Raw genomic sequence first — 24797 nt, forward strand, 5'->3', positions numbered from 1 at the left:
CGTTTGCCGCTTCAGCTACGAGGTTGCTCTTCACTGGCTCAGGACGTATTAATCTCTTGTAATTTTAGTAGTTAAACTTTTGAGTATATTTTTCAAATTTTTTGTTAAATCAGAGTAGTACTGTAGACTAGTCTTAGTTTTCCCTGTGTTTTCTGACCCTTAGGAAACTCGTTTTTACTTAGAGAGTTCCCCCCCCCCCCCTATCTCCCTAAGAAGGCCGTTTTAAGTTAGAGGCTATCCCCTTCCCTTTTATATTGTTTTTTCAGTAGGAAGTAGTGTTTAGCCTTTGTAGTCTAAGATCATAGTCTCTTAGTTTTGTTAGTATAGTTACCTTAAATTCTTTTGTGTGAAGGTGTGGGACTAGTGTGTGTGTATGAGTGTGTGTTTTGTTTTTGCACTAGTCTAAATTTCATCCATTGGTATTCCTTTTTTTCTATAAATGTCAAAGGATACCAAGGTATCGGGGTTCAAGAAGTGTGACTCGTGCTGTCAGAAAATGTCTGACAGACAGTCACACTTCTTGTGTTTATTGTTTGGGTGCCCTACACCTGCAGGACTCTTGCTCGGTATGTCATGCCTTTAGTCTGAGAGTCCTGCAGGAGTGTAGGAACAAGTTAATTCTCAGGGGTTACTAAAACCCAAGGGGTCTCCAGCAAAGTCTCAGCCAGCGAAAACCCCTAAGCCCACCAAGCCGTCGGCTCCCAGTATGGAGCCGTCGCCAAGTGGAGCGTCTGCTTCAATTTCGGTTCCGGACGGAACCGAGCTATCAAAATTTCTCTCTGCTCTGACCTTGGTGTCGGAGCCGTCAGGGAGCTGTAAGTGATCCAGGTCGCCATCCCTGGAGTCGATTCGCTCTGCTCCAGGATCACCTTTGCTACAGTCTGAACGGAGCCATAGGTCCCACTCTTCTCAGTCCTCGAGGCTGTCCGATCATGACTTGGAGAGAGTGGTTAGCAGACTCCTCAAATCGCAGGCCCTGGCTAAAATGTTAACTAGCCCTCCTCATCAGGCTGTGGCTGCTCCTTTTTCTGAAGTAGTTCCTCCTCCAACTCCTCCCGTCAGTTCGGAGCCAGAGCTTGTTGGGGCTTGGATCCTGGAAACGTCGGCGCCGATGCTTCCCCTTTCCGCTCCTTCGTCGGCTCCAATCTCTTCAATGGTTCCGTCCTTGGAGGGATCTGGGTGCAGAGTCTCCCTCGTCGACTCCGAGGGGGCAAGTGGCATCGGACCCTTGTCCGACCCCGTTCTCCCTCTCGGAGCCTCGGTGCAGGTAAGCTCGGCTCTTACATCGGCCTCGGAGCCGTCCCTTTCGGTGCCAGAGAGGATTCCCGTCTCATCGGAGCGGGGGCCCTCTTCTCTGCCGGACAGGGGTGCCTTCGAGGTCATGAGGAGCGTGCAGACTTCTGAGTCTGCACCTCGATCAGCCCTTTCAGCTCCTCCCCCAGGGTGCCTGCTTCGGTCTCTGCCCCTCCTCCAGGCCCAAGCGAGGGGATCAAACGCTCCAGGTCACCCCACTGGGTGTATCTTCCTCTTCCAAGGCCTCCCCTGAGATTTCAGAGGAGCCCCCTCGAAAGAGGAAATGTAAGAGGAAACATGTTGACTCCCCAGAGTCGGTCACGTCAGATACTGACTTGGAGGAATCGGAAGATGTCTCTTTCTCAGACATACTTGAGATCCTTAAGCAGAGGGGGAACTGGTCTGCCCTTAACCCTTCTGAGGACGAGTTGGTATACTTGGATGCGTTTGGTTCTCGCCCCTCCACCTCCTGGGTGTCTCCGCCTTTCGATCCATTAATGGAAGTGGTGGCTCGGAAGGCATGGTCAGCTCTGGACATACTGGAACTAACCCCCCGCAGGCCCACTAAGTTTATTACGGCCCCTCAAGATAAACAGTTTCTGACAAAGGGTGTCCCCGTTGATGCCATGGTGGTAGCAGCTGCCACAAAAAAGGAGTTGGTTGACACTTCTGTACCTGTCTATCCCCCTAATAGAGTCTAGGATGATGGATAGATACGGGAAGCGGATGTCTTCCTCAGCGACCTCCTCCATGCGGTCGATTATTTGTGCCACTTCACCCGTCTTCAGAGGGATCTCCTCAAGGAGCTAGGAGATACCCTGCAAGATCCATCAGCTGCGGGGGCTCAAGACGAGATAAACTCCCAGCTGTCGACTCTTAATTCTATCGTTAACTCCTCCATGCGGCTCATTTAGTATGCGGCTGATGGGGCGAGTAGAGCCGCAGGCACAGGCGTGGCTTTGAGAAGACATGCCTGGATGCGGTTATGTAACTTCGCTTATCCCTTCAAGGCGTCTTTCACCAACACCCCTTTTGATGGTTCGGCTCTGTTTGGACCTCAGGTGAAAGATACACTTACCAGGTGTGAGCAGGAAGGCAAGACTCTCTCTGCCGTGGGAGTCCATTTTTCCACTCCCTCTAGACCATACCCTAAGGGTCAGAAGAGTGGGAAGATGTGGTTCCGGAAACCCCAGCGAGCCGTGCCTGACACACGTGGCGACTTTCCCTCCAGAGGCAGAGGAGGGAACAACAATAGACGCCGCCTGCGGGGCAGAGGGGGTCCGCAGAATCAGGGCAGCAGAGAATCTTTCTCTGACAAGCCCTTCCAGCACCCCTGAAGGGCTGCCCGGCTGTCCGCCTTCGGAGGCAGTCGGGGGAAGGTTGTCTCTGTACCCAGAAGCCTGGTGTCTCATCACTCGAGACAGATGGGTACAGTCTATCATATTCGGAGGTTACAAAATCCCATTTGTCCACACTCCTTTAAAATCAAACAACCCCATCCCAGATGTTCCACCCAGTCTAAGGGAACAGGCAGTACAAGAAATTTCAAGACTGCTAAAAAAACGGGCCATCCAACAAGTCCCAGCAGACCAGCAAGGATCCGGAATTTACTCAAAGTTCTTTTTGGTACCAAAAAAGACAGGGGACTGGAGACCCATTTTGGATCTCAGCAGACTGAACAAGTCTGTTCAAAGAATGAAGTTCCGGATGGTCACGCTTCAGTCCATTCTACCCTTTTTGGGTCAGGACAATTGGATGTGCTCCATAGATCTTAAGGATGCGTACTACCACATCAAAATGGACAGGCGTTCCAGAAGGTTTCTCTGCTTCCGGCTGGGAGCCAGTCATTACCATTTCAGAGCCCTGCCCTTTGGTCTCACCACAGCCCCCAGGGTGTTCACCAAATGCATGGCAGTGGTTACCGCTCACCTGAGACGGCAGGGATTCCAGATGTTTCCATATCTAGATGACTGGCTCCTTACTGCTACCACCAGACATCAATTGCTGAGAGCCAGGATTATACCATCCAAACATGCTCCAACCTAGGTATCTCAATACATTTTGAAAAGTCTGCATTGTCGTCTTGTCAGTCTTTAACCTTTATAGGCGCAAGATTAAATACGAAAGATCTGTCCGCAAGACTTCAGTAGACAGAGTGGCAGACATTCGCTGACATGTACAGGTATTATTAGGATGCAGAAAGATTCAGGCCAGATTCGTCCTAAAAACCTTAGGTCTCATGGCAGCAGCAATTATATTAGTTCCCCTGGCTCGTTTTCACATGAGGATTCTCCAGTGGATGCTTTTTTTGGTCCTTTCAACAACTTCCTTTGTCTCACAAGATAATAATCACACAGTTATGCAAAGACCACTTGGCTTGGTGGATGGTCTCTCCATCAGTACCCCAGGGCAGACCATTTGTCCTTCCTCCTCCAGTTGCCACGGTGACCACAGATGCCTCCCTGATCGGTTGGGGGGGCATTTTCAGGGCAGGACTGTCCAGGGCATCTGGCAACCCCACGAGTACCACTTGCACATAAACGTCTTGGAGATGAGGGCGGTGCTTTTAGTGTTGCAAGCTCTTCAGAACTCTCTACCCACTGGGACCATTGCAATTCAGACAGATATGTCTGTAGTGTGGTACATCAACAAGCAGGGCGGAACCAAGTCATATCCCTTATGTCGAGAAGCACTCAGACTATGGCATTGGGCGATCTCCTCTCAACGGTTTCTGACAGCAGCGCACATCCCTGGGAAGTCCAACATCATAGCGGACAGGCTAAGCAGAGATATTCTCATGCCTCACGAGTGGTCTCTCAACCGGACAGTAGCGGACAGAATCTTCCGCAAATGAGGTCAGCCTTGCTGCGACCTTTTCGCAACTCCTCTCAACAGCAAGTGCGACAGTTTCTTCACTCTCTTCCCTCTTCCTGGACACTCCCCCAGAGACGCTCTAGTTCACGATTGGCCCCAGGGACTTCTGTATGCATTCCCACCCTTTCCACTAATTCCCAAACTAATTCAGAAAGCTACCGTGCTGGGTTGCAGGATGATCCTCATTGCCCTCTACTGGCCTCGACAAATCTGGTTCCCATTATTGCATAGTCACCTTCTAGAGCAACCTTGGAATCTGGACCCAGTTCTGGACCTCCTGATCCATGAGTCGGGCGGGCTGCATCAGTCTCTTCAGTCTCTCAACCTCACGGCATGGTTGCTCCACTTCCAACCTTAGCCAGGCTTCCCAGTATTTCTAATTCAGTGAGTGAGATTATCCTTTCTAAGCACAAACCTACAACCAGGAAGACTTATGCTAGTAAGTGGAAACGTTTTTCTTTCTGGGCAGAGGCTAGAAATATAGATCCCTTCATGGTCCCTGTCCGTAATGTTCTGGACTTCTTAGCAGAACTTTTTCAGGCGGGCTCCTCGTCAGCCACCTTTAGAGTTCAATTAGCGGCAATCTCTAATTTCCATACGGGCCTGTCAGAAACCAGCATCATGTCCCATAAGCTTTGCAAAGCCTTTCTGAAAGGAACAATCTTGCTCAGGCCTCCAGTGAGAGATCCCCCACCTCCATGGGACTTGAATTTGATCCTAGCTTCCTTGATAGTGCCTCCCTTTGAACCGGCAGCTTCCTGCTCCTTGAAATTGCTTTCTTGGAAAACCCTCTTTTTGGTGGCCATTACTTCAGCGAGGAGAGTTTCTGAACTTCAAGCCCTTTGTGTTCATCCTCCTTATCTAGTTTTCCATAAGGACAGAGTTTCACTCAGGACTAATCCTTCGTTCCTTCCTAAGGTCCCCTCCGAGAACAATTTGAATCAATCCATCGATCTGCCAGTCTTTTTTCCAAATTATTCCAGCAAAGCTGAACACAAGTTACACCAGTTGGACGTTCATAGGCAATTACGTTTCTATTTGCATAGGACTGAGCAAATAAGGAAATCAGACCAACTCTTCCTGTCCTATGTGGAGGGTAAGCAAGGTCGACCAGTGTCTAAAGTAACCTTATCCAGGTGGTTGTCCTCTATTATTACCCTAGTCTATCAGTTGAGGAGTAAAGAACTCCCTGCTAAACCTAAAGGCCACTCTACTAGGGCTTTAGCTACGTCGGTAGCTTTTCAATCAAGGCTACCTATGGGAGCCATTTGTGCGGCGGCCACATGGACCACCCCTCATACCTTCTTTTCACATTATAAATTGGATCTGGCCTCTAGGAACAGAGCTGATTTTGGTTCCACTGTGCTCAAGAGTCTGTTCCGATGAGCCACCCAGGACTAAGGTGCTAGGGACGCTGTCCCAACCAGCAAGAATGAAGGCGAGAGAGACAACTTAACATTAAGAAGTTATGTACCTACCATAACGTTCCATGGTAGTTGTCTTCTTCCCGCCTTCTTTCTTGCGTCCCACCCTCCATCCTTATAGCCTAGATGGACCGAGAAGAGTCCTCCTACGAGTCTTGTCACTGGCTGAGTCTTCACCATTTTATGTCCTCTACCTTTTTCTTCAGCCTCTAGCTGAAGTCTTGCTTTTGGGACAGTTGTCCTCTTGTATTATTATGGTGTTAGGTCTTCCAAACGAGATCTGGGGGTCTAGCACCAGGCATTGTGGGATATAGGGAGGCCTCGAGCCAGTAAGTAGCTCTCGAGCTTTAGAAAATGGCTGAGTCGGAGCCGAGAGTCGGCTCCGAACCCAACCAGCAAGAAAGAAGGCGAGAAGAAGACAACTAACATGGAACGTTATGGTAGGTACATAACTTCTTATTGTGGTATGACCTTACCTGGGAAGATATTACAGTAGGAGGTGTGCAGCAGTCCCCCGTATTAGTGAAGACCTGATCCAATATGGTTGCACTTCTGGTTTGACAGTCTGGTCCAAGGATTTTGTGTGTACAAATTTCCTGGGTCATAAAGGGGAACCTGTAGCTTGCAAGGAAGTGATATTGGATTTTACCTAAGGTGACTTGAACATGGCACAGCTCAAGTTTGTTGTCTTGTTTGACTAGCGTTGAGGTATATTTATTTATTGATGTAAATTGAGTCACCTCCACCTTTAATCTCTGTCTATGTATTAGCTGGTCTCAATGTGTGGAAGTCATTATAACCTTGCACTGTTGGTGTGCTGTCCGTGGCTTTAAACCATGTCTCAGTGACCGCACACACATCAGCATTTTGTAGGGTGAAGAGAGCTAGGGAGTAGAGGTTTTTGTGCAAACTCCTAGCATTGAGCAGTAATACTTTTAGATTTTCTTGGTTTTGATTTGCTATGTTGGAAGTACTTTCCTTTTGGCATTGCCTAAAAAAGGCACTATGGGGATGACCATGTTTTGGCTAATATTCCAAAGCCTAGAAGAGAGAGATGCAGACCATCCCTGGCAGTGCAGTGTGGTCTGTTGACCATCTCCTTCCATGCTGACAAAAATTGCACCCCCTCTCCCCGGTGGCATACTGATCCATTATTGTCCAGCAGGCCAATAGCTGCCACCAGCACCATTTATTTCATAATGGCAAGATACAGTCTTGGGGCCATCATCTAGGCATTCTTCAGGGCTTTGCTTTTCTGTCAAGTTCCCGACTGCACTGTGCATGGCCTATGCAGCCTCTGAGGATCAGTGTGCAGTGAGTCTGCCAGTGAGTGCATGTCGTTCACTTCTGTGATTACATAACTCCTCAAGGTGGCTTTGCCCTCTTGAAACCAGAAGCTATCAACACTATGTGATCTTCAATCTCTTTTGGGAATTCCGCCTCAAGAACAAGTGCCTAGATGTACACTTTCTCCACTCCTATGAGATGAGCTGTGTCACTCTCTCCCTTGCCAGTGCCAGCTCCAGCAAGTATCCAAGTCGTTATTTGAACCTGGGTCTTTTGGGTTGTAGTTAGCTTCAACTTTTGAATGCAATGGAATTGGTTTGTTTTATTTTTTCATTCATCTCTTACTGCTAAAACAAAGTTACAAGCAGAGAAAGTGTTCTAGAGCACTGTCCACCTTCCTCTATTAGTATTTCTTGAGCTTGTGACATTAAGGCTGTTGCATGGCAGTTGGTATGTAAGCTCTGAGCTTTTGCAGTGTATTAGGCTTGGCTTGCAATAGAAGGGGAGAGTTCCATTTTAATTAGACCTACTGAAGTTACGCATATACTTTTGTGAATTGAATTAGCTTTTATAAGGCATATCCTGTTGGGAAAGCATTGTGTATACTATCTGCTTCAGGCATCAACAGTGGTGGTCATTATCCTCTAAATAGGAGAGTACAGATCATAGACTCACCTGCATCATGTCAGGGCTAGCCACTCGGCTGTGTAAAGATTAGCTGTAGTCAATTTGATCACATTGCCTGATATTGTCAAAACTGGGCATGGGTATTTGCTAGTGCTAAATAGGTTGAGGGCCCTGCCTACTCCGTCCTATGCCAGGGACCCATGTTAACAGCAGGATGGGTCTTGTAAGTCCCAGAAGCCCTGTGTCTGTGTCTCCGTACAGTGTCCAGCCTTAGATTACTGCCTTAGATTACTTGGAATAGTTCTGCTGAGTGAAAGCTGGATGTAAAACAAATCAACCTGTCATAAATGAACAAAAGATTACTACACAGGTTCACTGACAGGATGCAGCTTAGTAGTTGAACGTCATGATAGTGAGGAGGAGATCAGACATCTTGTATATCCCGGAGACAGAATGGGAGGGCAATGCAGCAGAATCACTTGGCTTGTGATGCGAGTCATCTGTTCAGGGGGAGTACAGACTAAAAGTGGCGTGGTTATTGTGGTGTGTATCTTCAGAAGACTGTGATAAATGGTTTCAGAATTAGTGGCGGACTTGTCAATTAGACTTCAATGTGTAAAGGAAAGGTTGTATTCGGAATCTCAGCCTATACCCAACAACAGGTGTGTGATGGTGAGGAAAGGAATGCATTCAGGCAACATTTGCAGGACCTAGTAGGTAAGGCAGGAGAAAATGAGTTAGTGGTAATAATGAGAGGGACCAGAATGCTCATATTGGGGCAAAGAGAACAGAATATGAAGACTGCTTGGGTCCACTTGGGTGGGGTTAACAGGAATAATGAAGAGAGACCATGCCAGATTTCTTTTGGCAAATTGTTTGTTGATGACATGGATCACCAAGATACTGTCACAAGATCCCATACTGAAGTGGTCGACCATGCAGCTCGGGCAGACTTCATCTTAGGAAGGAAAGTAAATTGGGGTAGAATCAGAGATTGCAAAGTCATCCCCAGCATAAACCACTGGAACCACAGTCAGCTGCAAACAGTGGTCACAGAAGGCTTCTAAGATCAACAGTGAGCAGATGAAAGACCAAGAAGTTGACGAGTGAAAGCACAGAAGTTATGGGAAGTAGTCTGGCCTCTACTACCTCAAGAAAAAAAAAAATAGATGGAGTCGAAGGACGGCAGTGTGTAAAGAGTATAAAACAGATATGCAGCCAAGCAAGGTATGGAAATAAACTACATAAGGAAAGCTGGTGGTGGAATGCTGAAGTCCAGAAAGTTATGAAAAATATGAGAGTAGGAAGAGCTATACAAGGCAGACCAGGCAGAGAAGGTTGTCTAACAGAGGCTGACAAGGCAGTCACAATGGTAAAAAAACAAGGAGTCCGCAAAACTCTACGAGCTTCTGGAAAGTGACTCTGCAGGTAGCACAAAGAAACTCAGTCAGACTGCAAGACAAAGACTGAAAGATAAAGGAAGTAGTGATTAGATGCCATTCTTAAGGGATGCCAGGTACAGTCCACTCACCAGTACAGTGGACATCAAAGGCAGATGAAAGGAGTGCTTCCAGCAGCTTCAGAATGAAGAAAACCCCACAGAAGCTGTAGTGTCCTCTGTGTAGCCCAAGGTGAAAAAAGAAGACCCACCTTACAGTAAGTAAGAACATTACTAAGGAAAGCAGCAGGTTCAGATAGTCACAGTAAACCTTGTCAAGATGTTTGGTGATTTAGGGAAGAAATAGCTCTTGAGAGTGCTCATCATAGAACAGAGAGAAGGGCATATCCCAAAGCATTCTAGTGCTAATGTACAAAAGTAAAGGAGACTTTCACAACAGAAGGCAGTGCAGAGGTGTCAAACTCTTGTCGCACCGCATGAAAGTGCTGGAGAGGATGACTGATGCATAGTAGTAGAAAGTAAGATGGGAGATGAGCAGTTCAGATTAGCATCAGGATGCAGCATATAACCAACCCTATGTTTTCAGTGAGACAAATAGTTGAGAAGATGCTAAAGATATGAAAAGAGTTCAACTAGGCATCCTAGACTTGGAGAAAGCACATGACAAGGTCCCAAGAGAACTGATTTGTACAGTCAAGTAAGAGTTTAAGGTCTCGGAAGCATTGCTTTGTACAAAGACACAATGCCACAAGTATGAACAGTGTCTTGACTCACAGAGGGTCTCCCAATGGGAGTGGGTGGGCATCCATGTTTAGTGTGTGTATAGGACCTTTTGGCTTTAGAATACTGGCTGGATTCAAACTTTAATTGGTTGACAAACAGTCATTTAAAGTTCAACCTAGCAAATACCAAAGCAGTGCTGATATATGCCATTATCTGTCCATCTGATGTCTTCTTCTCTGTAAATGAAATTACATATAAAGGGATTCCACTGCAGTTCATACTGATGATGGACTACATTAGCAGACAGGTCAGTGGGGACAAATGAACAAAGCTGCTATATGTAGACAGTGTGGCACTGCAAGTAGGCTCTGAACAGGAACTTCAGCAAATGACAAGAGACTGGAACGCAATACTAAAGGTACATGGAATGGCACTGTCTTAAATTCCCCTAGTGATGTGAACATCCTCCAAGAGGGCCTAAACCAAACTAATGACTAGTGCCAGAAGCATGGCCTCAAACTGAATGCCAAGAAATGCATCATTATCCCCTTTGGGAAAAGTGTCATCCCCACTATTTATCACATTTATAACAATGTACTAAGCACATAATCAGTCGTGAGGTACTTGGGCAACCCAGGTTGATAGTAGCCTGACTTTTGACCACCACGTTGCCTCCATTGTACGGAAGACTTTCTACAAGGTCCACCTCATAAGTAAGGGTATTTCATCCAGGAACAAGGAGGTCATAACATTCCTGTACTCCTCCCTTATCAGACCCATTATCGAGTACAGTGCCCCCTTTGGCATGTACCTTGTCAAGTACATGCAGCAGCTGGAGAGACCACTGAGGTTCCTGACCAGGGAAATCCAGGGTCTGAAATGCCTCTCCTATACAGATAGGCTAAAAGCCCTGTCCCTGTACTCAAGTCTCGTACAGACTGCTCAGAGGTGATCTGTGTTTAGCATACAAGGCCATCTGAGACCCAGCCTTGATGGAGTTGCTGCATATTTGTAAGTCAAACTCCACTCACGCAACCCCGCATGCAAGAGCTTAACCTAGTCTATGACATTAATAGAACTTGTTGGCAGGATAGATTTATGCCCCAAAGTCTTCCCCATCTGTGGAATAAACTCCCTCTCCATGTCAAGTAGAGTACCTCTCTAGCCCTCTTTAAGAGGAGCCTGGACAACTGGATGGGAAACGGAAAATACACCCCTGAGATCCCACCTGTGTCCCTGTTGGACAGGGGAAATGGGGGGGGGTGACTTTGAGGGAACATGGGCAAAATTCTTGGCTAGGCTTATAAGGATCTCCGGGATAGTAGCCTAGTATCATCCTATGAACTTAGTGTATGACAGAAGAATGATCAATAAGCTGAAAAGTAAGATGAACACAAAGCAGTCATACGACTAGTACTTTTGTATTGCACAGAAATGTGGCTGTGAAGGTAGAGCAGTTAAAGAAGCTAGAAGTGATGGAGATGAAATGCTTAAGATGGTTGAAAGGATGCACACTCTGAAACAGACGAGGAAATGAGGACATCAGAATAGAAGCCAAAGTAACCCCTATTGTGGGGAACATGAAGAATATATTACAGTAGGTTCAGACCTATGCACAAGAAAGCAAAATATGATTTTGTGAAGATTTGGGAGAAACAGTAAGAGGGCAAAATGAGAGAAGGATATCCAGCCAGGAGGTGGATGGATTGCATGACAGGATACCTGCAACAGTCAGGCACATCTGTCAAAGGTGATAGTGACACTGAATCAAGAGAGGTGCCTACAGGTGATGTTAAACCCTGCCCCCGTGTAAAAAAATGGAAAGTTGCAACTCGTATTGCAGATTTCTTCATCCTCCATTTTCTTCCTTTCCCAATGTTGTACAACCTAGAGTTTTTTTTTTTAAGGGGGGGTGGATATCCACAGCACACATTTTTACTTTTGTGGAAAAAGGAATGAAAAACTCATTGATGCAGTGAGTTCCATCTGCAGTGATTTGTGACTCAGCAGATCAAGAGGGAGTGAAATGCATTCTCTGTAGACCTGGTAGAGGTATATGTGGTAGCAAGTGAGGTGTCCCAAAATGCTGGAAACCATGGAGCTCAAAGGATTCACCACAAAAATAGTTGCTGGTGGGAAGGTTCAGAGGGCAAGAGTAAAAAGAAAGACATTTGCCTTGCCAGAGCCACAAGGACCATCTTCAGCATCCACTAGCAGGGGACAAAACTAAACCTAAACTAGAGAAACTAAAAATCATCATGTGTTCTAAACTGGAGCATACTGCTAAAATATATCCACTAAATGATGAACCCACACAGTGTGATGTGTATACTTGTAAGGAAAGATATTCTGTATTTATAAGTGTTGTAGAATTGGATTTTACTACTAGTACTCCAATACAAATTGAAATAATTACTCATGTCACTTTGGCCCTGTGGCATAGAAAGATAAAGCTCTGTTTACAGCCCGGATGACATAGCTTCAGTTAGCAGCCTAAGTGCAAAAAAAGGGGGGGTAGGAGTAAGTGACCATTACTGGCTCACCCATTCTTGGTGGAGAAAGGGGTGTTAGTATCAGGTAGCAGTTGTTAGGCTGTGTTGATTGTACTACATATATGTTAGGAGGTTGTGCATGTGTGCACACTTACTTATGGGACTCACCTTGAGTGGCATCAACATCAAACAGAGATACCAGGTACTGGTGGGAAGGTGTACTTTAGGTGGAGAAAGACTACACCTCTATGATGGCCTACTCTTGTTGCTGGACTCCTGGCTCATAAGTGAGTCTATGGGCTGTCACCCTGACTGCAAAATGAATGGGCAATGGGGCTCTCAGTGTTGCTGGAATGAGGGAGATGGCTTCCCCCAGGAGGAGGGATAAATGGGTCAGTTGGATTTTGGGGAGCAAGGCACAAAAATAGTGAGGGATCTAAAAAAAATCTGCTGTGTAGTTTTGAACCTTTCATTTGTTGGACATATCAAAAACATGGTCTCTATTCATCTATACTCGCGTCTGACATCAAATAACTTCAGAGAATATAGGTTTATAGGTAAGCAGGGCACAAAGCCAGTTGCGAGTGGTTAAACTCCTTCTGATTATGCAGGATGAAGAAATTCCACTGTGATCCTACTTGATATTTTGGTAACATCTAAGATTGTGCTCCACTGGATCCTCAGTAAGTCTCAGAAATTACATTGCAAGTTATAGGGTACAGTCCTAGACTAGTTTGCTTCACACTTTTCCAGTTGTACTTACCAACTGGTTTTTAATCTAAACTTGTTAGTTCCTTTTGAGCTGGACTGTGGTGTACCTGTGGGCTTGATTTTTGTCTGGTTGTGCCGTTCACTGCTTATATGTTACAACTCAGGGAGGTCATTGGAGGAAAAGTTTTTTTTTAATCACTAATATGCTGATTATATTAATTTATTTAATCCAGAGTGTGTATAGGACCTTTTGACTTCAGAATACTGCCTGGATTCAAGCCTTAATTGGTTGACTAACAATCATTTAAAGTTCAACCTAGCAAATACCAAAGCAGTGCTGATATATGCCATTGTCTATCCATCTGATGTTGTCTTCTCTGTACATGAAATTACATACAAAGGGAATTAGTTGGACATTACGTCTAACTGTTGGGATCTCAGCACCATTCCTAATGATAAGTTGTCAGTGGAGGACAAGGTGTTGCATATAAAGATGTCGTACTTACATCTGAAGACTGTATATCCCAGGTCAGACGCTACATCCCAGCATCAGAACTTGGGACATTGGTACATGCTCTGGTTCTCTCCCATACTGGTGCTCTCCACCTTTGGCTAGTGGACTGTGAAATGGCCTGCCTACTTGCAGTGGATGCAAAATCTGGTGGTAAGACTGTTGAATGGTATTCTTCTGTGCCATGTCATGCTTTTTCTGTGGGATTTCTGCTGTTTTGTGGTTAGGTGTGTATTTAAGGTCCTTGCTCATCTGCTGTGATCTATCTGACAAAGTTGCCAAGTCCTTATTCCTTATAGGTAGCTCATTGTCATCAGATTAGAGGATGCCAGCTGTTCCAAGGCCTTGGTTTGGAGACTTATGTCAAAGATTCCTTTATGTATGTTGCCCCAGTCAAATGAAGTGAGCTAACTTCAGTGATACAGATGTGTGAGTTGGAGGTCTGTTTAAGTTGTCTGTAAGATAGCATCTTTTTCAGGGGGATCTATAGTGAGTTCAGCAGGGGCATTTCTACTTTTAGAACTCTGAATGTTTGTTTTAGTCAGTTAACTAAAATTATTTATAAGCTAAGCTAATTTTAGTGGAATATGGATGAATTTTAACACTTTATGTATTTAATGTGAAATGCTTGGGAATGCATTTTTCAGTTCTTTTAAATAAATAAATGTGCATATGGGTGCATGGGAAACAAGTCCAAGCACTGCTTTGACACTATGCCAATGCCGATGAACGTCTTTGAAATATAATTGCAAAGCAAATGGAGAGAAAATTGGGGATTGTATATGTGCTTGTGGATATTAAGGACCATTTCACATCTGAAGTAGTGTTTATACTTCCCTTGGTACAGTGAGTCATGTCACTGAGAGAATACCAGAGCAACCAGAACATATACAGAAGAGAATTTTTGTTGTATAACATAATATACATGCAAATACCAAAAAAAGTTTAAGTTGAAACCAGAGTATACATTGACACATTGTCTTGCTGTTGGCTGTGTGTGTCTTGATTTTGATTGGACACAAAAGTGATGGATACAAAGATCAGTGTAGCTCAATGGGAGAAGGTGTCTATAATGTGTCCTGGTATCTACTCCAGATTTTTTTTAAGTCCCCATTAGGATCCATAGAGCATGTGCCTTGTCATAGAGTTGGCTAGTCGTGAGGTTGTGGTGTATGCTTTATGTATTAGAAATAACATGAAGTAATGGAGATATACTGTCAACTAAACTGTACCCAAGCTTATTTTGACCCTTGCTGATTACATGCAGGCGCTCAAAATAGACTTGTGGACAGAAGCATGCTGATGAGCTGTAGCAGGGGTGCCCAGAATGGATTGCAAGTGAACAGTACAGCAGCCTGTATTGAACTGGGTAACTACATCCTTCTAGCTACCATCAGCAGCAGATTTTCCTCAGTAACCACTTGAACCCAGAGATCATTTTTGATGTCAAAAGAAGCCCATCAGTGCCGTGGTATTCAGTGAAGTATATGTTTGAGTTGAGAGAGAGAGAGAGCGAGCAGGAAGTGATGGAGATGTGCTGTTACAGGGGTACAGAGTTTACAGAAGGCCTAGGCAGATTACATGGAGGAGGGATGAATAAGCAGTGGACTATAGGACTGACCAGGCATAGTTGAAGTCCCAGGGTTTTGTTACTGGTGAAGTAGAGAATAGACTGTAGTGACCATCTGATGATGTTTGTCTTTACATTTAGTGAACTTGGGGGTTACTTAATCCTACAGCTGTCCTTTACATAAAACATCTAGTTGATAAAAGTTACAAGTTCTGCACAGGATATGCAAGATAAAACAGCAGGTACACAGAATTTTGTATATTGTGACCCTTTTTTTATTATACATATATATATATATATATATATATATATATATATATATATATACACATACATGTAACAGTCTGCGTAGTTAACAAAGATGAATTTTAGAGTTTAGTTAAGAACAGTGAATATTGTAGAGATGTGATGTCTTTGAAGAATGTAAAAACAGTGACAGCATGTTTCATGGACAGTGCACCAACTAGATGTATTAATCAATTTTTTTGTACTGTTAGTTCAGGACTATTTAGGAAGCGCATACAATGCGTGATTATGCGTCAGGTAGTAGCTGCTGTCCAAGTCTGTAGGATTAATAGTGCATTTTTTAAAGTCTTAACTTAATGCTAACGTTTAAAGATTTTCAGGTTGTGCAGACAAATGAGTCTGCTGTTTTCACAGAAGACTGCATAGAGCTGCTAGCTACTTGTTTAAACTAGCACTGATATGGCTGTATGTTTGTAATGATTAGGTTTTGCAATACAGTTCAGAAGGAAGTACTACATTAATAAACATGAGCGTGTAAATGAGGTCAGTTATGTATTTCACAAGCAGCCTGATGAGTAGTAGTTTAATAAGAAGTCGTCCAGCTTAGATGACTCCTAGGACTGTATGCTGCAGACATTATGACCTTTATGTTGGACTTCCATTTTATTAAAGTACTTTAATTTGTTGCAACACTGCTTAAACAAAATAGCGAAGAACAGAATAACTACTATTTATAAATGTTTACCTTGGAATGCTCAAGAGCTATTCTAAGGCTAATTTCCTACTAGTAAGTGATAACCTGGCAAACTTTCAAGACCCCCCAAACTCTGAGAACACTGCTGCCTACATGGAACTGTTCACAGAAACCCTATGCAAGCATGTTAATATCTGCATGGAGGCAGCTGTTTCTACAAGGAATATGAACAGAACTACAGAAAAATAAGCCACCCTGATGGAATCACAACATTAATAGGCTGCATAATGGAAGAAAGTCATGGCAAAAATTAGGAGGTAAAGCACCTAGCTGGATAAACGCTCACTCATCAAACTAAACAACCTTCTCCAAGGATGATGCCACAGTATGAGTATGAGCAAAAGCTAACCCTGGAATATTCAGGAACTGCTTTAAGGCTAACTTCCTACTATTAAGTGATAACCTGGCAAATTTAAAGCCCCCAGAAACTCCGAGAAGGCTGCTGCCAACATGGAACCGTTCATGGAAACGCTATACAAGCATGTTAATAACTGCATAGAGGCAGCAGAACCCACCAAGGAAGAAGTGCAGAACTAACTCAAAAAAAAAAAAAAACAAGCCATCCTGGTGGAATCACAACATCAGTAGGCTGTATAACAGAAGGAAGACAATCATGGCTAAAATTAGGAGGGTGCAGCACCCAGCATGATAAAAACACTCTCATCAAACTAAACAAACAAGTCAGAGGACAAAGTGTACTAAAGCTAAATTTGAGGTAAATTTAGCTTTCCAAGCCAAGGACAACCACAAGGCATTTTTTAAGCTATGTGTGCATAGCTCATTAATAGAGCCACCTGTACTGAGCGAGAACATGTAGCAAACCTACTGTCCGACAAATTCAGCTTCAACTGTAACTCCCTGTTACCATGAGGGAACAGTTTCTTAATGCTTTCTCGAAGGCCAAATACACTATCAGTGGGCCCAGAAGGATGCTTCCAACTAGCATGAAACATGACCTATTAGACCCTCTGGAATTGCTATTTAACTGTACCCTCCAAACAGGCTTTGTACCTCACAAGTGAACAGCAACAGTCATCCCTGTGCGCAAACATGGGCCATCTACAGACTCTGGAGCTACAGACCCATAAGTCTAACTAGTGTCAAATTCAAAAAGCCATGGAAAGAGTTATGGAAATGATCAACAATGACATATTAAATCTCCAGATACTGGATGCAATGCAATTAGTTTTCATCAAGGGCAGGTTATGCCTGCTCAACTTGGTGGACTACTTTAAGAAGGTCATCAGAGTAATGGTTGTTGTTTTTCTTTCGGCTTTTCCCGTTTAGGGGTCGCCACAGCAGAACTCTGGTGCGCTAATGATTGGCAGTTGATTTTTATGGTGCAGAGGTGCCAACCCGACGCCCAACCTTCAATGAAGGCACGCCCATTCACGCATGTCTTTTGAACGCCACTCGACTGCAGGGAGGACATGCAGACTCCACACAGAAGGCGCTCCAGCCGAGGATCGAATGGGAAAACCTCTTGCTGTGAGGCGACAATGCTACCACTGCACCACCGTGGCTCATTGAGGGCAAAATGGTTCACACTGCATACCTTAACCTGGCCGAGGCATTTGACACAATACCCCACTTGGGCATTGTCGACAAACTTGAGGTTAGGTACAAACCCTTATGTCACCCGGTGGATAGCCAGCTGGCTCAAAGACAGGATCCTGGAAGTTAAAATTGGGGAGCACACCTCTACAAAGAGGCCAACCAAACACTGAGTCCCTCAGGGATCAGTGCTGGGACTGCTCATTTTTCATTTACTTCTCTGAAATCAAGGCCAATGTCACTGGCCTCTAGCTGACTAAATTTGCAGATGATTGCAAATTAGAAGCTGTCATTGAATCCCCAACTGGCACAGATGTTCTCCAGGAAGAGCTGACACAGGCAAATAGCTAGTGTCAGAGCCATAGATGAAAACTAAATGCCGAGAAATGCACAATAGTATCCTTTGAGAAGTCATCCACTCCTGGTAACTATCATATTGACAACACACCCCTAAGAGTTGACCCAGTAGTCAGAGACTTGGGGACATGCACAGCCAGTAATGTAGCTTTTGACCATCATGTGTCTGCAGTAGTGTGGCAGTCATTCTATGTTGTGCAACTTATAAACAAAGGTATGATATCTTGGTTTGTGGAAGTAATTATCCCACTGTATGTGACATTTATCAGACCTGTCATTGAATACAGTGCCCCCTTTGGTATGTACCTAGCCAGGCATATCCAGCAAATGGAGTGTCCACAGAGGTTCCCAACTAAAAGAATACAGGGTGAAAGTAACATGCCCTATGCAGACAGCCTGAAGTCCCTATTCCTGTATTCTGTCTCTTACAGGCTGTGAGGGGAGATCTATGTTTGGATTACAAGGCATTGTCAGACTCCACTCTGATGGACCTCCTGCATATCCGCAAAGCATATAGCACCAGAATTACCCATTCTGAAGACTTAAACCTTCCCTGTGATACAAATAGGACCTTCTGGAGAGACAGATATATATCCCAGAGACCACCCCTTGTCTGGAACAGGCTCCCCATCCATTTGAAGCAGAGTTCCTCCCTAACTCAATTCAAGTTTGACTTCGACAACTGGATGAGGAACAGAAAATTCATCCTTGGTTTGGCACTAATGTCTATAATGGACACAGGCAAGCCTGTAAATGGTTCATCTTCCAGGCCTCTGCTTACACTTATCAAGGGTGCCAGAACTTGTCAGAGATTTGAGCTGCATGGCTAGTCTTAAAAAGGCCCTTGTGGTTGTTAACATAGTAAACACCTATGAACAACTCAGAGGACAAATGAAGTCTACCGAATCTAAATTTGTTCTCTCAGGCCAAAGACAGCCCCAAGGCATTCTTTAGCTATCTCTGTAACGTCAAAGGCAGGTCCATGCAGAGCTCATTGTTAATGGCGCTACCTATACTGAACCACTCCGCAGTTAAGCCATGATAAAGGATGAATTATTATTCCAGGGATAAGAATCCAAAGGGGAATATTCCAAGGTGTTTCTGTCACCACTGCTCATTTGCCTTGCCTTAACCCGTTAAGCTGTCTGCTTAACAGATTAGGTCATGGCTATAATTTGGCTCCCAGAAAGCATTAAAGTGTAAAGATGTCTCATTCTCTCTTAGTAGATGATTTAAAACTGTATAGCTCATCAGATGAGGAACTGAAAGCACAACTGCAAGTAGCCAAAACGTTTTCAGATGATATAAGAATTTCATTTGATCTTGATAAAAGTACAAAAGCAACCTTTAAAGCAGGAAAGCTGCAGCACCAAGAAAACATCAGTTTGGGACAAGAATGGGATATAAAAGAAATTGAGCAAGAGGAAGTTTATAAATATTTGGGAATTGAAGGATCAACAATAAAAAATGAACATATGTGAATAAAACTCAGTAAGGAATATTTTAGAAGACTTAAATTAATCCTGAAAACAGCATTGACATCTAGGAACAAAGTTCAAGCTGTAAACCAATTTGCTGTTCTTGTCCTTACAGTTTTGGAGTGAGTGACTGGCCCCAAATGGTGTTGGATAGATTAAACAGGAAAACAAGGACGCTTCATGCTCAAGTGGTTTATAACAATCAGTGCAGACCAAAATGTATTCCCCATTCTGAAAGCGGTATGGGCTTCCCTGAAAGTGATCTACATGTATAGATCTGCAATTGTAGGACTGCACACACATCTGATGACCTCACAAGAACCAAACATCGTGAAAGTCTAGAAACATGAGGAGAATAAATGTAAGATGACTTTCCTGCTTAGTTTAGAAGAAGCACATCGGCGTCAAGCAGGAATGGAAATCAAACCAGAAGCAGATTAAAAATAAGGCAGCAACTGAATGTGCCAGAAACACAAAAGAATTAATAATACGGTGAAGGATCAGATGAGAAGGTAAGAAATGTGGAAAATGCATAAATATAGTTGCAAGTATGGAAAACCCCTGAACATCCTCATGTTGATCAGGATTGAATGCAGGAATGGTTAAGGAGAGGCAAATTCAAACCAAAAGATGAAAGGTTAATACTGGCAGCCCAAGACAGTGGACTATATGTACACATTGGTTTACAAAGCCCATTGGACATGTGGGAGAAACAGACAAATGAAGGTTTTGTAAAACCAAAATGGAAACAGTTGCACACCTTGCTGCTGGTTGTGACATACTAATGGCAGGACTGTATACTGAAAGGCATAGTAATATGGCGAGACTGTTGCACTGGGGATTGTACAAACATTATGGTATTGAAGTGGCTGAAAAACACTGGAAATATGAGCCACAAGGCATCATAGAAAATTATGAAGTCTACATCACATGGGATCACCTTTTACCAACAGTTCAAACGATAGATGCTAGAAAACTGGATGTAGTGGTCCACGAAAAGAGACAAAAGAAGCATTGATCATTGAAATCGCTACACCCAGTGACTCCAATGTCTTACGTACAGAGAGACACAAATTCATAAAATTTCAGGATTTGCAGGCCGAAACCTAAACAATGTGGAAGAAAGATACCCAGACAGTTCCAATAGTAGTAGGAGCAACGGGTCTTATAAAAAAAGAATCTACAGTCATATTTAGATACATTGCCAATACATGTAACTCCATACAAATTGCAGAAGGATTACAGGGCACATTACGGGTGCTGCGAAGAGCATTTCTAGCTGACATCCAAGATTGAAGCAATACTAATTTCATGAACTTTAATCATACTTTGACTTGGGAATGGGGTCAATTCCCATCATGATATTAGAAGCCCAAAAGATTTGGAAAATTTAAAAAGGCAGAAACTGGAAGATATACCAAACCTACTAGCCCCCACACCCCTCTACTTAAATATACCAACTCCGAGATCGCACCATAGTGGAGGAAATGGCAAAGTCCCGAAGATGGGAAAAAATTTGATGTTCCGTGACTTCGCTATTTTGACAGTATTGGATCGACTAAATAGCATTCGCTATTTAGTCCATTCGATAGCGTCATATAGACCCCCAGAGTATATATGTGTGTGTGTTGGGGGGGGGGGTAACAGAATAGACATACTGGAGTGGAAGAGAGAAACCATGCTTAGACGCATCAATGAGGAATAGATGATCACTCCCACCCTTCAGGTGTGGGTCTTCTAAGTAGGTAAATAAAAGCCAGGATGGCAAACAGGAGTGGAAGAGAAGATAAGACCACTCTAAGTCCCACTGAGGAGGGGAAAATGTGAACCAGCAGGCAAGAACTTGTGTGTCACACATACACATGGATGAGACGCAAAACCTTTGGCCATTTGTACTGTAATGGATGTTTATAGTTTTAACTTCCACTTCATTGCTACATGCATTCTCCTTTTCTTGACTTCTTTTTTATGCATTTATTGCTCCAAATCAGTACTTGTCTGAATCACCCTCAGCACTGCTCCTGGAGTTAACCATTTTCCCCCCTCCAAATTCACAGTCTTGATTATGTAACATCAGCAGTTTTCAAGACTTCATTCCTATTGTTGACCCACCAGTGAAAAGAAACCTGTTCAGAACATTTGTAGTCCTTCTCCTGTGAGCTCTCCATTCTCTCATGACTGTTCCCAAAGAAGGGATGTTAGCATCATAGTAGTACTTCTGGTAGTGGCATTTTGAGACTGTGCTAGGTATATTTTGCTTGTGCTGAGTAATCCATTACTGACACTGTAATAAGTGGGTTGCATACAATTTTTTAAAGTGTGCATTTCCTAACAAGATATCTCTAATTTTCTCTCCAGAGGCAGTGCTTACGTTTGCCATCAGGAAACGGAAGAGATCAGAGGGCATAACCCTCCTCCATCACCTTGGCGAGATAGACCCATTTTAGAGTCTCTTCAGCTGTTTGAGGTAATACAGTTTGTGACTGTATATGATGAATATTAGGTCTTGATTTTGTTTCCTTTATGCTTATTTGGATATGAAGTTGGTAGGTGTCGCTGTTTGATATTTATGTATAAAGTGCTATTGATCCTTTTGGAAACTTTTCACGTTCCAGCACAGTTTTGCCAGTTTTTTTTTGTATTTGCTGTTTCAGAATTTATTCTTTGTGTGTGTGTGTGTTTTATTTATATATATATATATATATATATATATTTATATATATATATATATATATATATATATATATATATATATATATATATATATACACACACACGGGTACGTACCATTTCACCAAGACCAAATCACCTGAAGTTCATTTCACCTAAAACTCATTTCACTGACAAGTGGTAATCTAAAGCAGTTCAGTGGTATATGTCCTTTTCCCCACTGTAGTGCGATCCTGGTGTTAGTTGATTTTTACCAAATAATGTAAAACAAAACCAGACACCATAAAACCAAAGTAAGTGGGGGGGCTGCGCCCCTGACACCCCACCTAACTATAAATGCTAACACCAGGATCACACTACAGCGGGGAAAAGGACATATACCTTTGACTTGCCTTATTGTACTAGTTCTCAATGAAATGAGTTTTAGGTGAAATTAACTTTAGGTGATTTGGTTTCAGTGAAATGAGTTTTAGGTGAAGTAATATGTACTCGTATATACACACACACACACACACACACACACACACACACACACACACACACACACACACACATACGTGTGTTGGCATGTGCACTCCAGAGAATGAGGTGTACATGCATTTGTAAAGTACATAATATACATGTGTATCATGTCCCAGCAGTGTCCTTTTTCTCCTCTACTCCCTGCCAACTTTCAGCATTTTCTGAGGTTGATTCTTTTTCCAGTGGGACATTTGGCAACCATCGTACAGTTGGCCATCAATATTTCTCCATTTTTTTTTTGTTTGTTTGTTTTTTTAACCCTGACTCCTTCCTCCTCTGGTTGTTGCCATAAACAGTCAGACACAAAGACCTGCTTTGCCTTTCTCTATGAACATGCACTTTCTTACCCATTCCAGCCCATACACCACATGCCATGCACTTCTGGTCTCCATTAGGTGCCAGCATTGCAGCAAATGAGTCTGCCACCTTCACTCTTTTGTCTTGAGCTACCCCAGTCCATATAATTATAGGCAAATTGTAGGCAAAACACCCTACCACATCTTAGCTAGCTACAGGTTCCCTACCATGAACCAGGAGAAACACACCACCTACCTGGACTTGCTTGAAATGCTCAGTATACAGCCAAACACCTTGGTCAAATACTTCAACTACCCATCCATTGATTGGACAACTTACATGAGCACAAACATGACCGCACTGAGGTTCCTTGACCTTGTTAACTCAGATGCACTGGAACAGTTAGACTGCACCCCAACAAGGGACTCAATTTCCTAGACCTAGTACTTACCAACATGGGGCTATTGTCTTGCTTGAAGTAAAGATCAGACCTGACATCCCCACAGGAGGAAAAAAAGAAATTTCTCCAAAACAAACTATTGCCTCCTAAGTGATGGTATGAATGATTTCAGAGCCCCTGCTAACAGAGGCAACAGTATGCAGAGAAGTACACAAGTGCCTTATATAGCCACTTAAGCAAATGTACTGACTCGGCGGATCTAGGACTATTGAACGAAAGTTCAATAGTCCGAATCCACAAAAACCGAACACACTTTAACAAAAGCGCTTTCACCGAAAAAACGCTTTCGTTAAAGTGCGTTTGAAAAAAACCCAAAAAACAAATCTTCTTTTATGCAGGGGGGCAAGCCTCCCCCTGCACCCCATGTGGGGGGGTTGTGCCCCCCACCCCCTACTTTTATATCCTCACTCCGAGGTCGCTCACTACAGTGGGGGAAAGGGAATTCTCCCTTAACCGCACCGTAGTGCAACCGGCACAACCAGCATACATAACCGAAAGTGCTGCTTCGCTGAACAGCATTTACGGTTATGTATGTTCAGTGGTTTCTGCTTCGGCAGAAAGTGCCATTGGGGATTTGTACAGATCCTGACTCGGCAGTACCTGACAGTACTGAAACTGGGTCATGTTGCAAAAACAAGCCCCTGGTGGACTGCAAGCATAAATTGGTTGTATTAACAAAAGAGAAAAAATTATACCTTAGAATAAGAAGGAATGTACCCAGTAAAGGAAGATTACCCTACACAGCCTAAACAAGCAAATCAGAAACCTTGTAAAGTCCTCTAAAGCAAGTTACAAGATTTGACTGGCTAGCTGAAGACAATCATTAGCAATGTCTGAAACCTCAAAGGGAATACCCGGCTGTGTGCTGACCTTATAGTGAACAGCATCACTCACACGGAACCTGAAGAAATTGCCAACCCCACCAGCCATACCCCATAGCATTCCTGATTCCTGTCCTCTTCTGTTTATCTCCAAAGAACAGGTTATTGAACCGCTGTCCAAGGCCAAAAATACAGACTCTATGGGACCAGATAACTTCCCAGGCTGCATACTAAATAATGTAAAACAAGACATAGCAGAACCACATAGCTATCTGTTTACCCACAGCCTGAGCACTGGTTTTATACCGGCAGAGTGGAGAACAGCAACAGTAATCCCTTTGCACAAAGGCGATCCATCAACTGACCCTGGAAACTGTAGACCCATTAACTTGACCAGCCTTATCTGCATGGCCATGGAAAGAATTATCATGGACTTTGTCAATCAGGACATAGGCAATCTTCAAACTGTTAACCCAACCCAGTTTGGTTTCTTCTGGGTAGATCTTCCTTATTAAACCTGGTGAACTTCTTTGAGAAAGTCACCAAATCCTTGGATGAGGGTAAAGCAGTTCCCACCACCTATCTTGATTTAGCCAAGGTATTTGACACAATTCCCCACTCAGAGATCATTGAGAAACTCTCCTAGCTGGGTATTAACCCATTTGTCACTAGATGAGTAGTAAACTGGCTCGCAGAATCCACTTCCAGCAGTGGACCAGTGGACCAC

General features: G+C 43.7%; 1 protein-coding gene across 1 annotated transcript in view; it reads left to right on the top strand.

The window, feature by feature from the left end:
* Window positions 1-24797, top strand: part of QARS1 (glutaminyl-tRNA synthetase 1) — a 1547311-nt gene that overhangs the window by 1038432 nt on the left and 484082 nt on the right. Inside the window, exon 13 of the mRNA XM_044078737.1 lies at window positions 21659-21767. Coding sequence (XP_043934672.1) covers window positions 21659-21767 — 109 coding nt within the window. The remainder of the gene's footprint in view (window positions 1-21658; window positions 21768-24797) is intronic.

The sequence above is a fragment of the Protopterus annectens genome, chromosome 7.part1 (assembly GCF_019279795.1).
Source record: "Protopterus annectens isolate FY-2018-M chromosome 7.part1, PAN1.0, whole genome shotgun sequence".
In the NCBI taxonomy this organism is placed as follows: Eukaryota; Metazoa; Chordata; order Ceratodontiformes; family Protopteridae; genus Protopterus; species Protopterus annectens.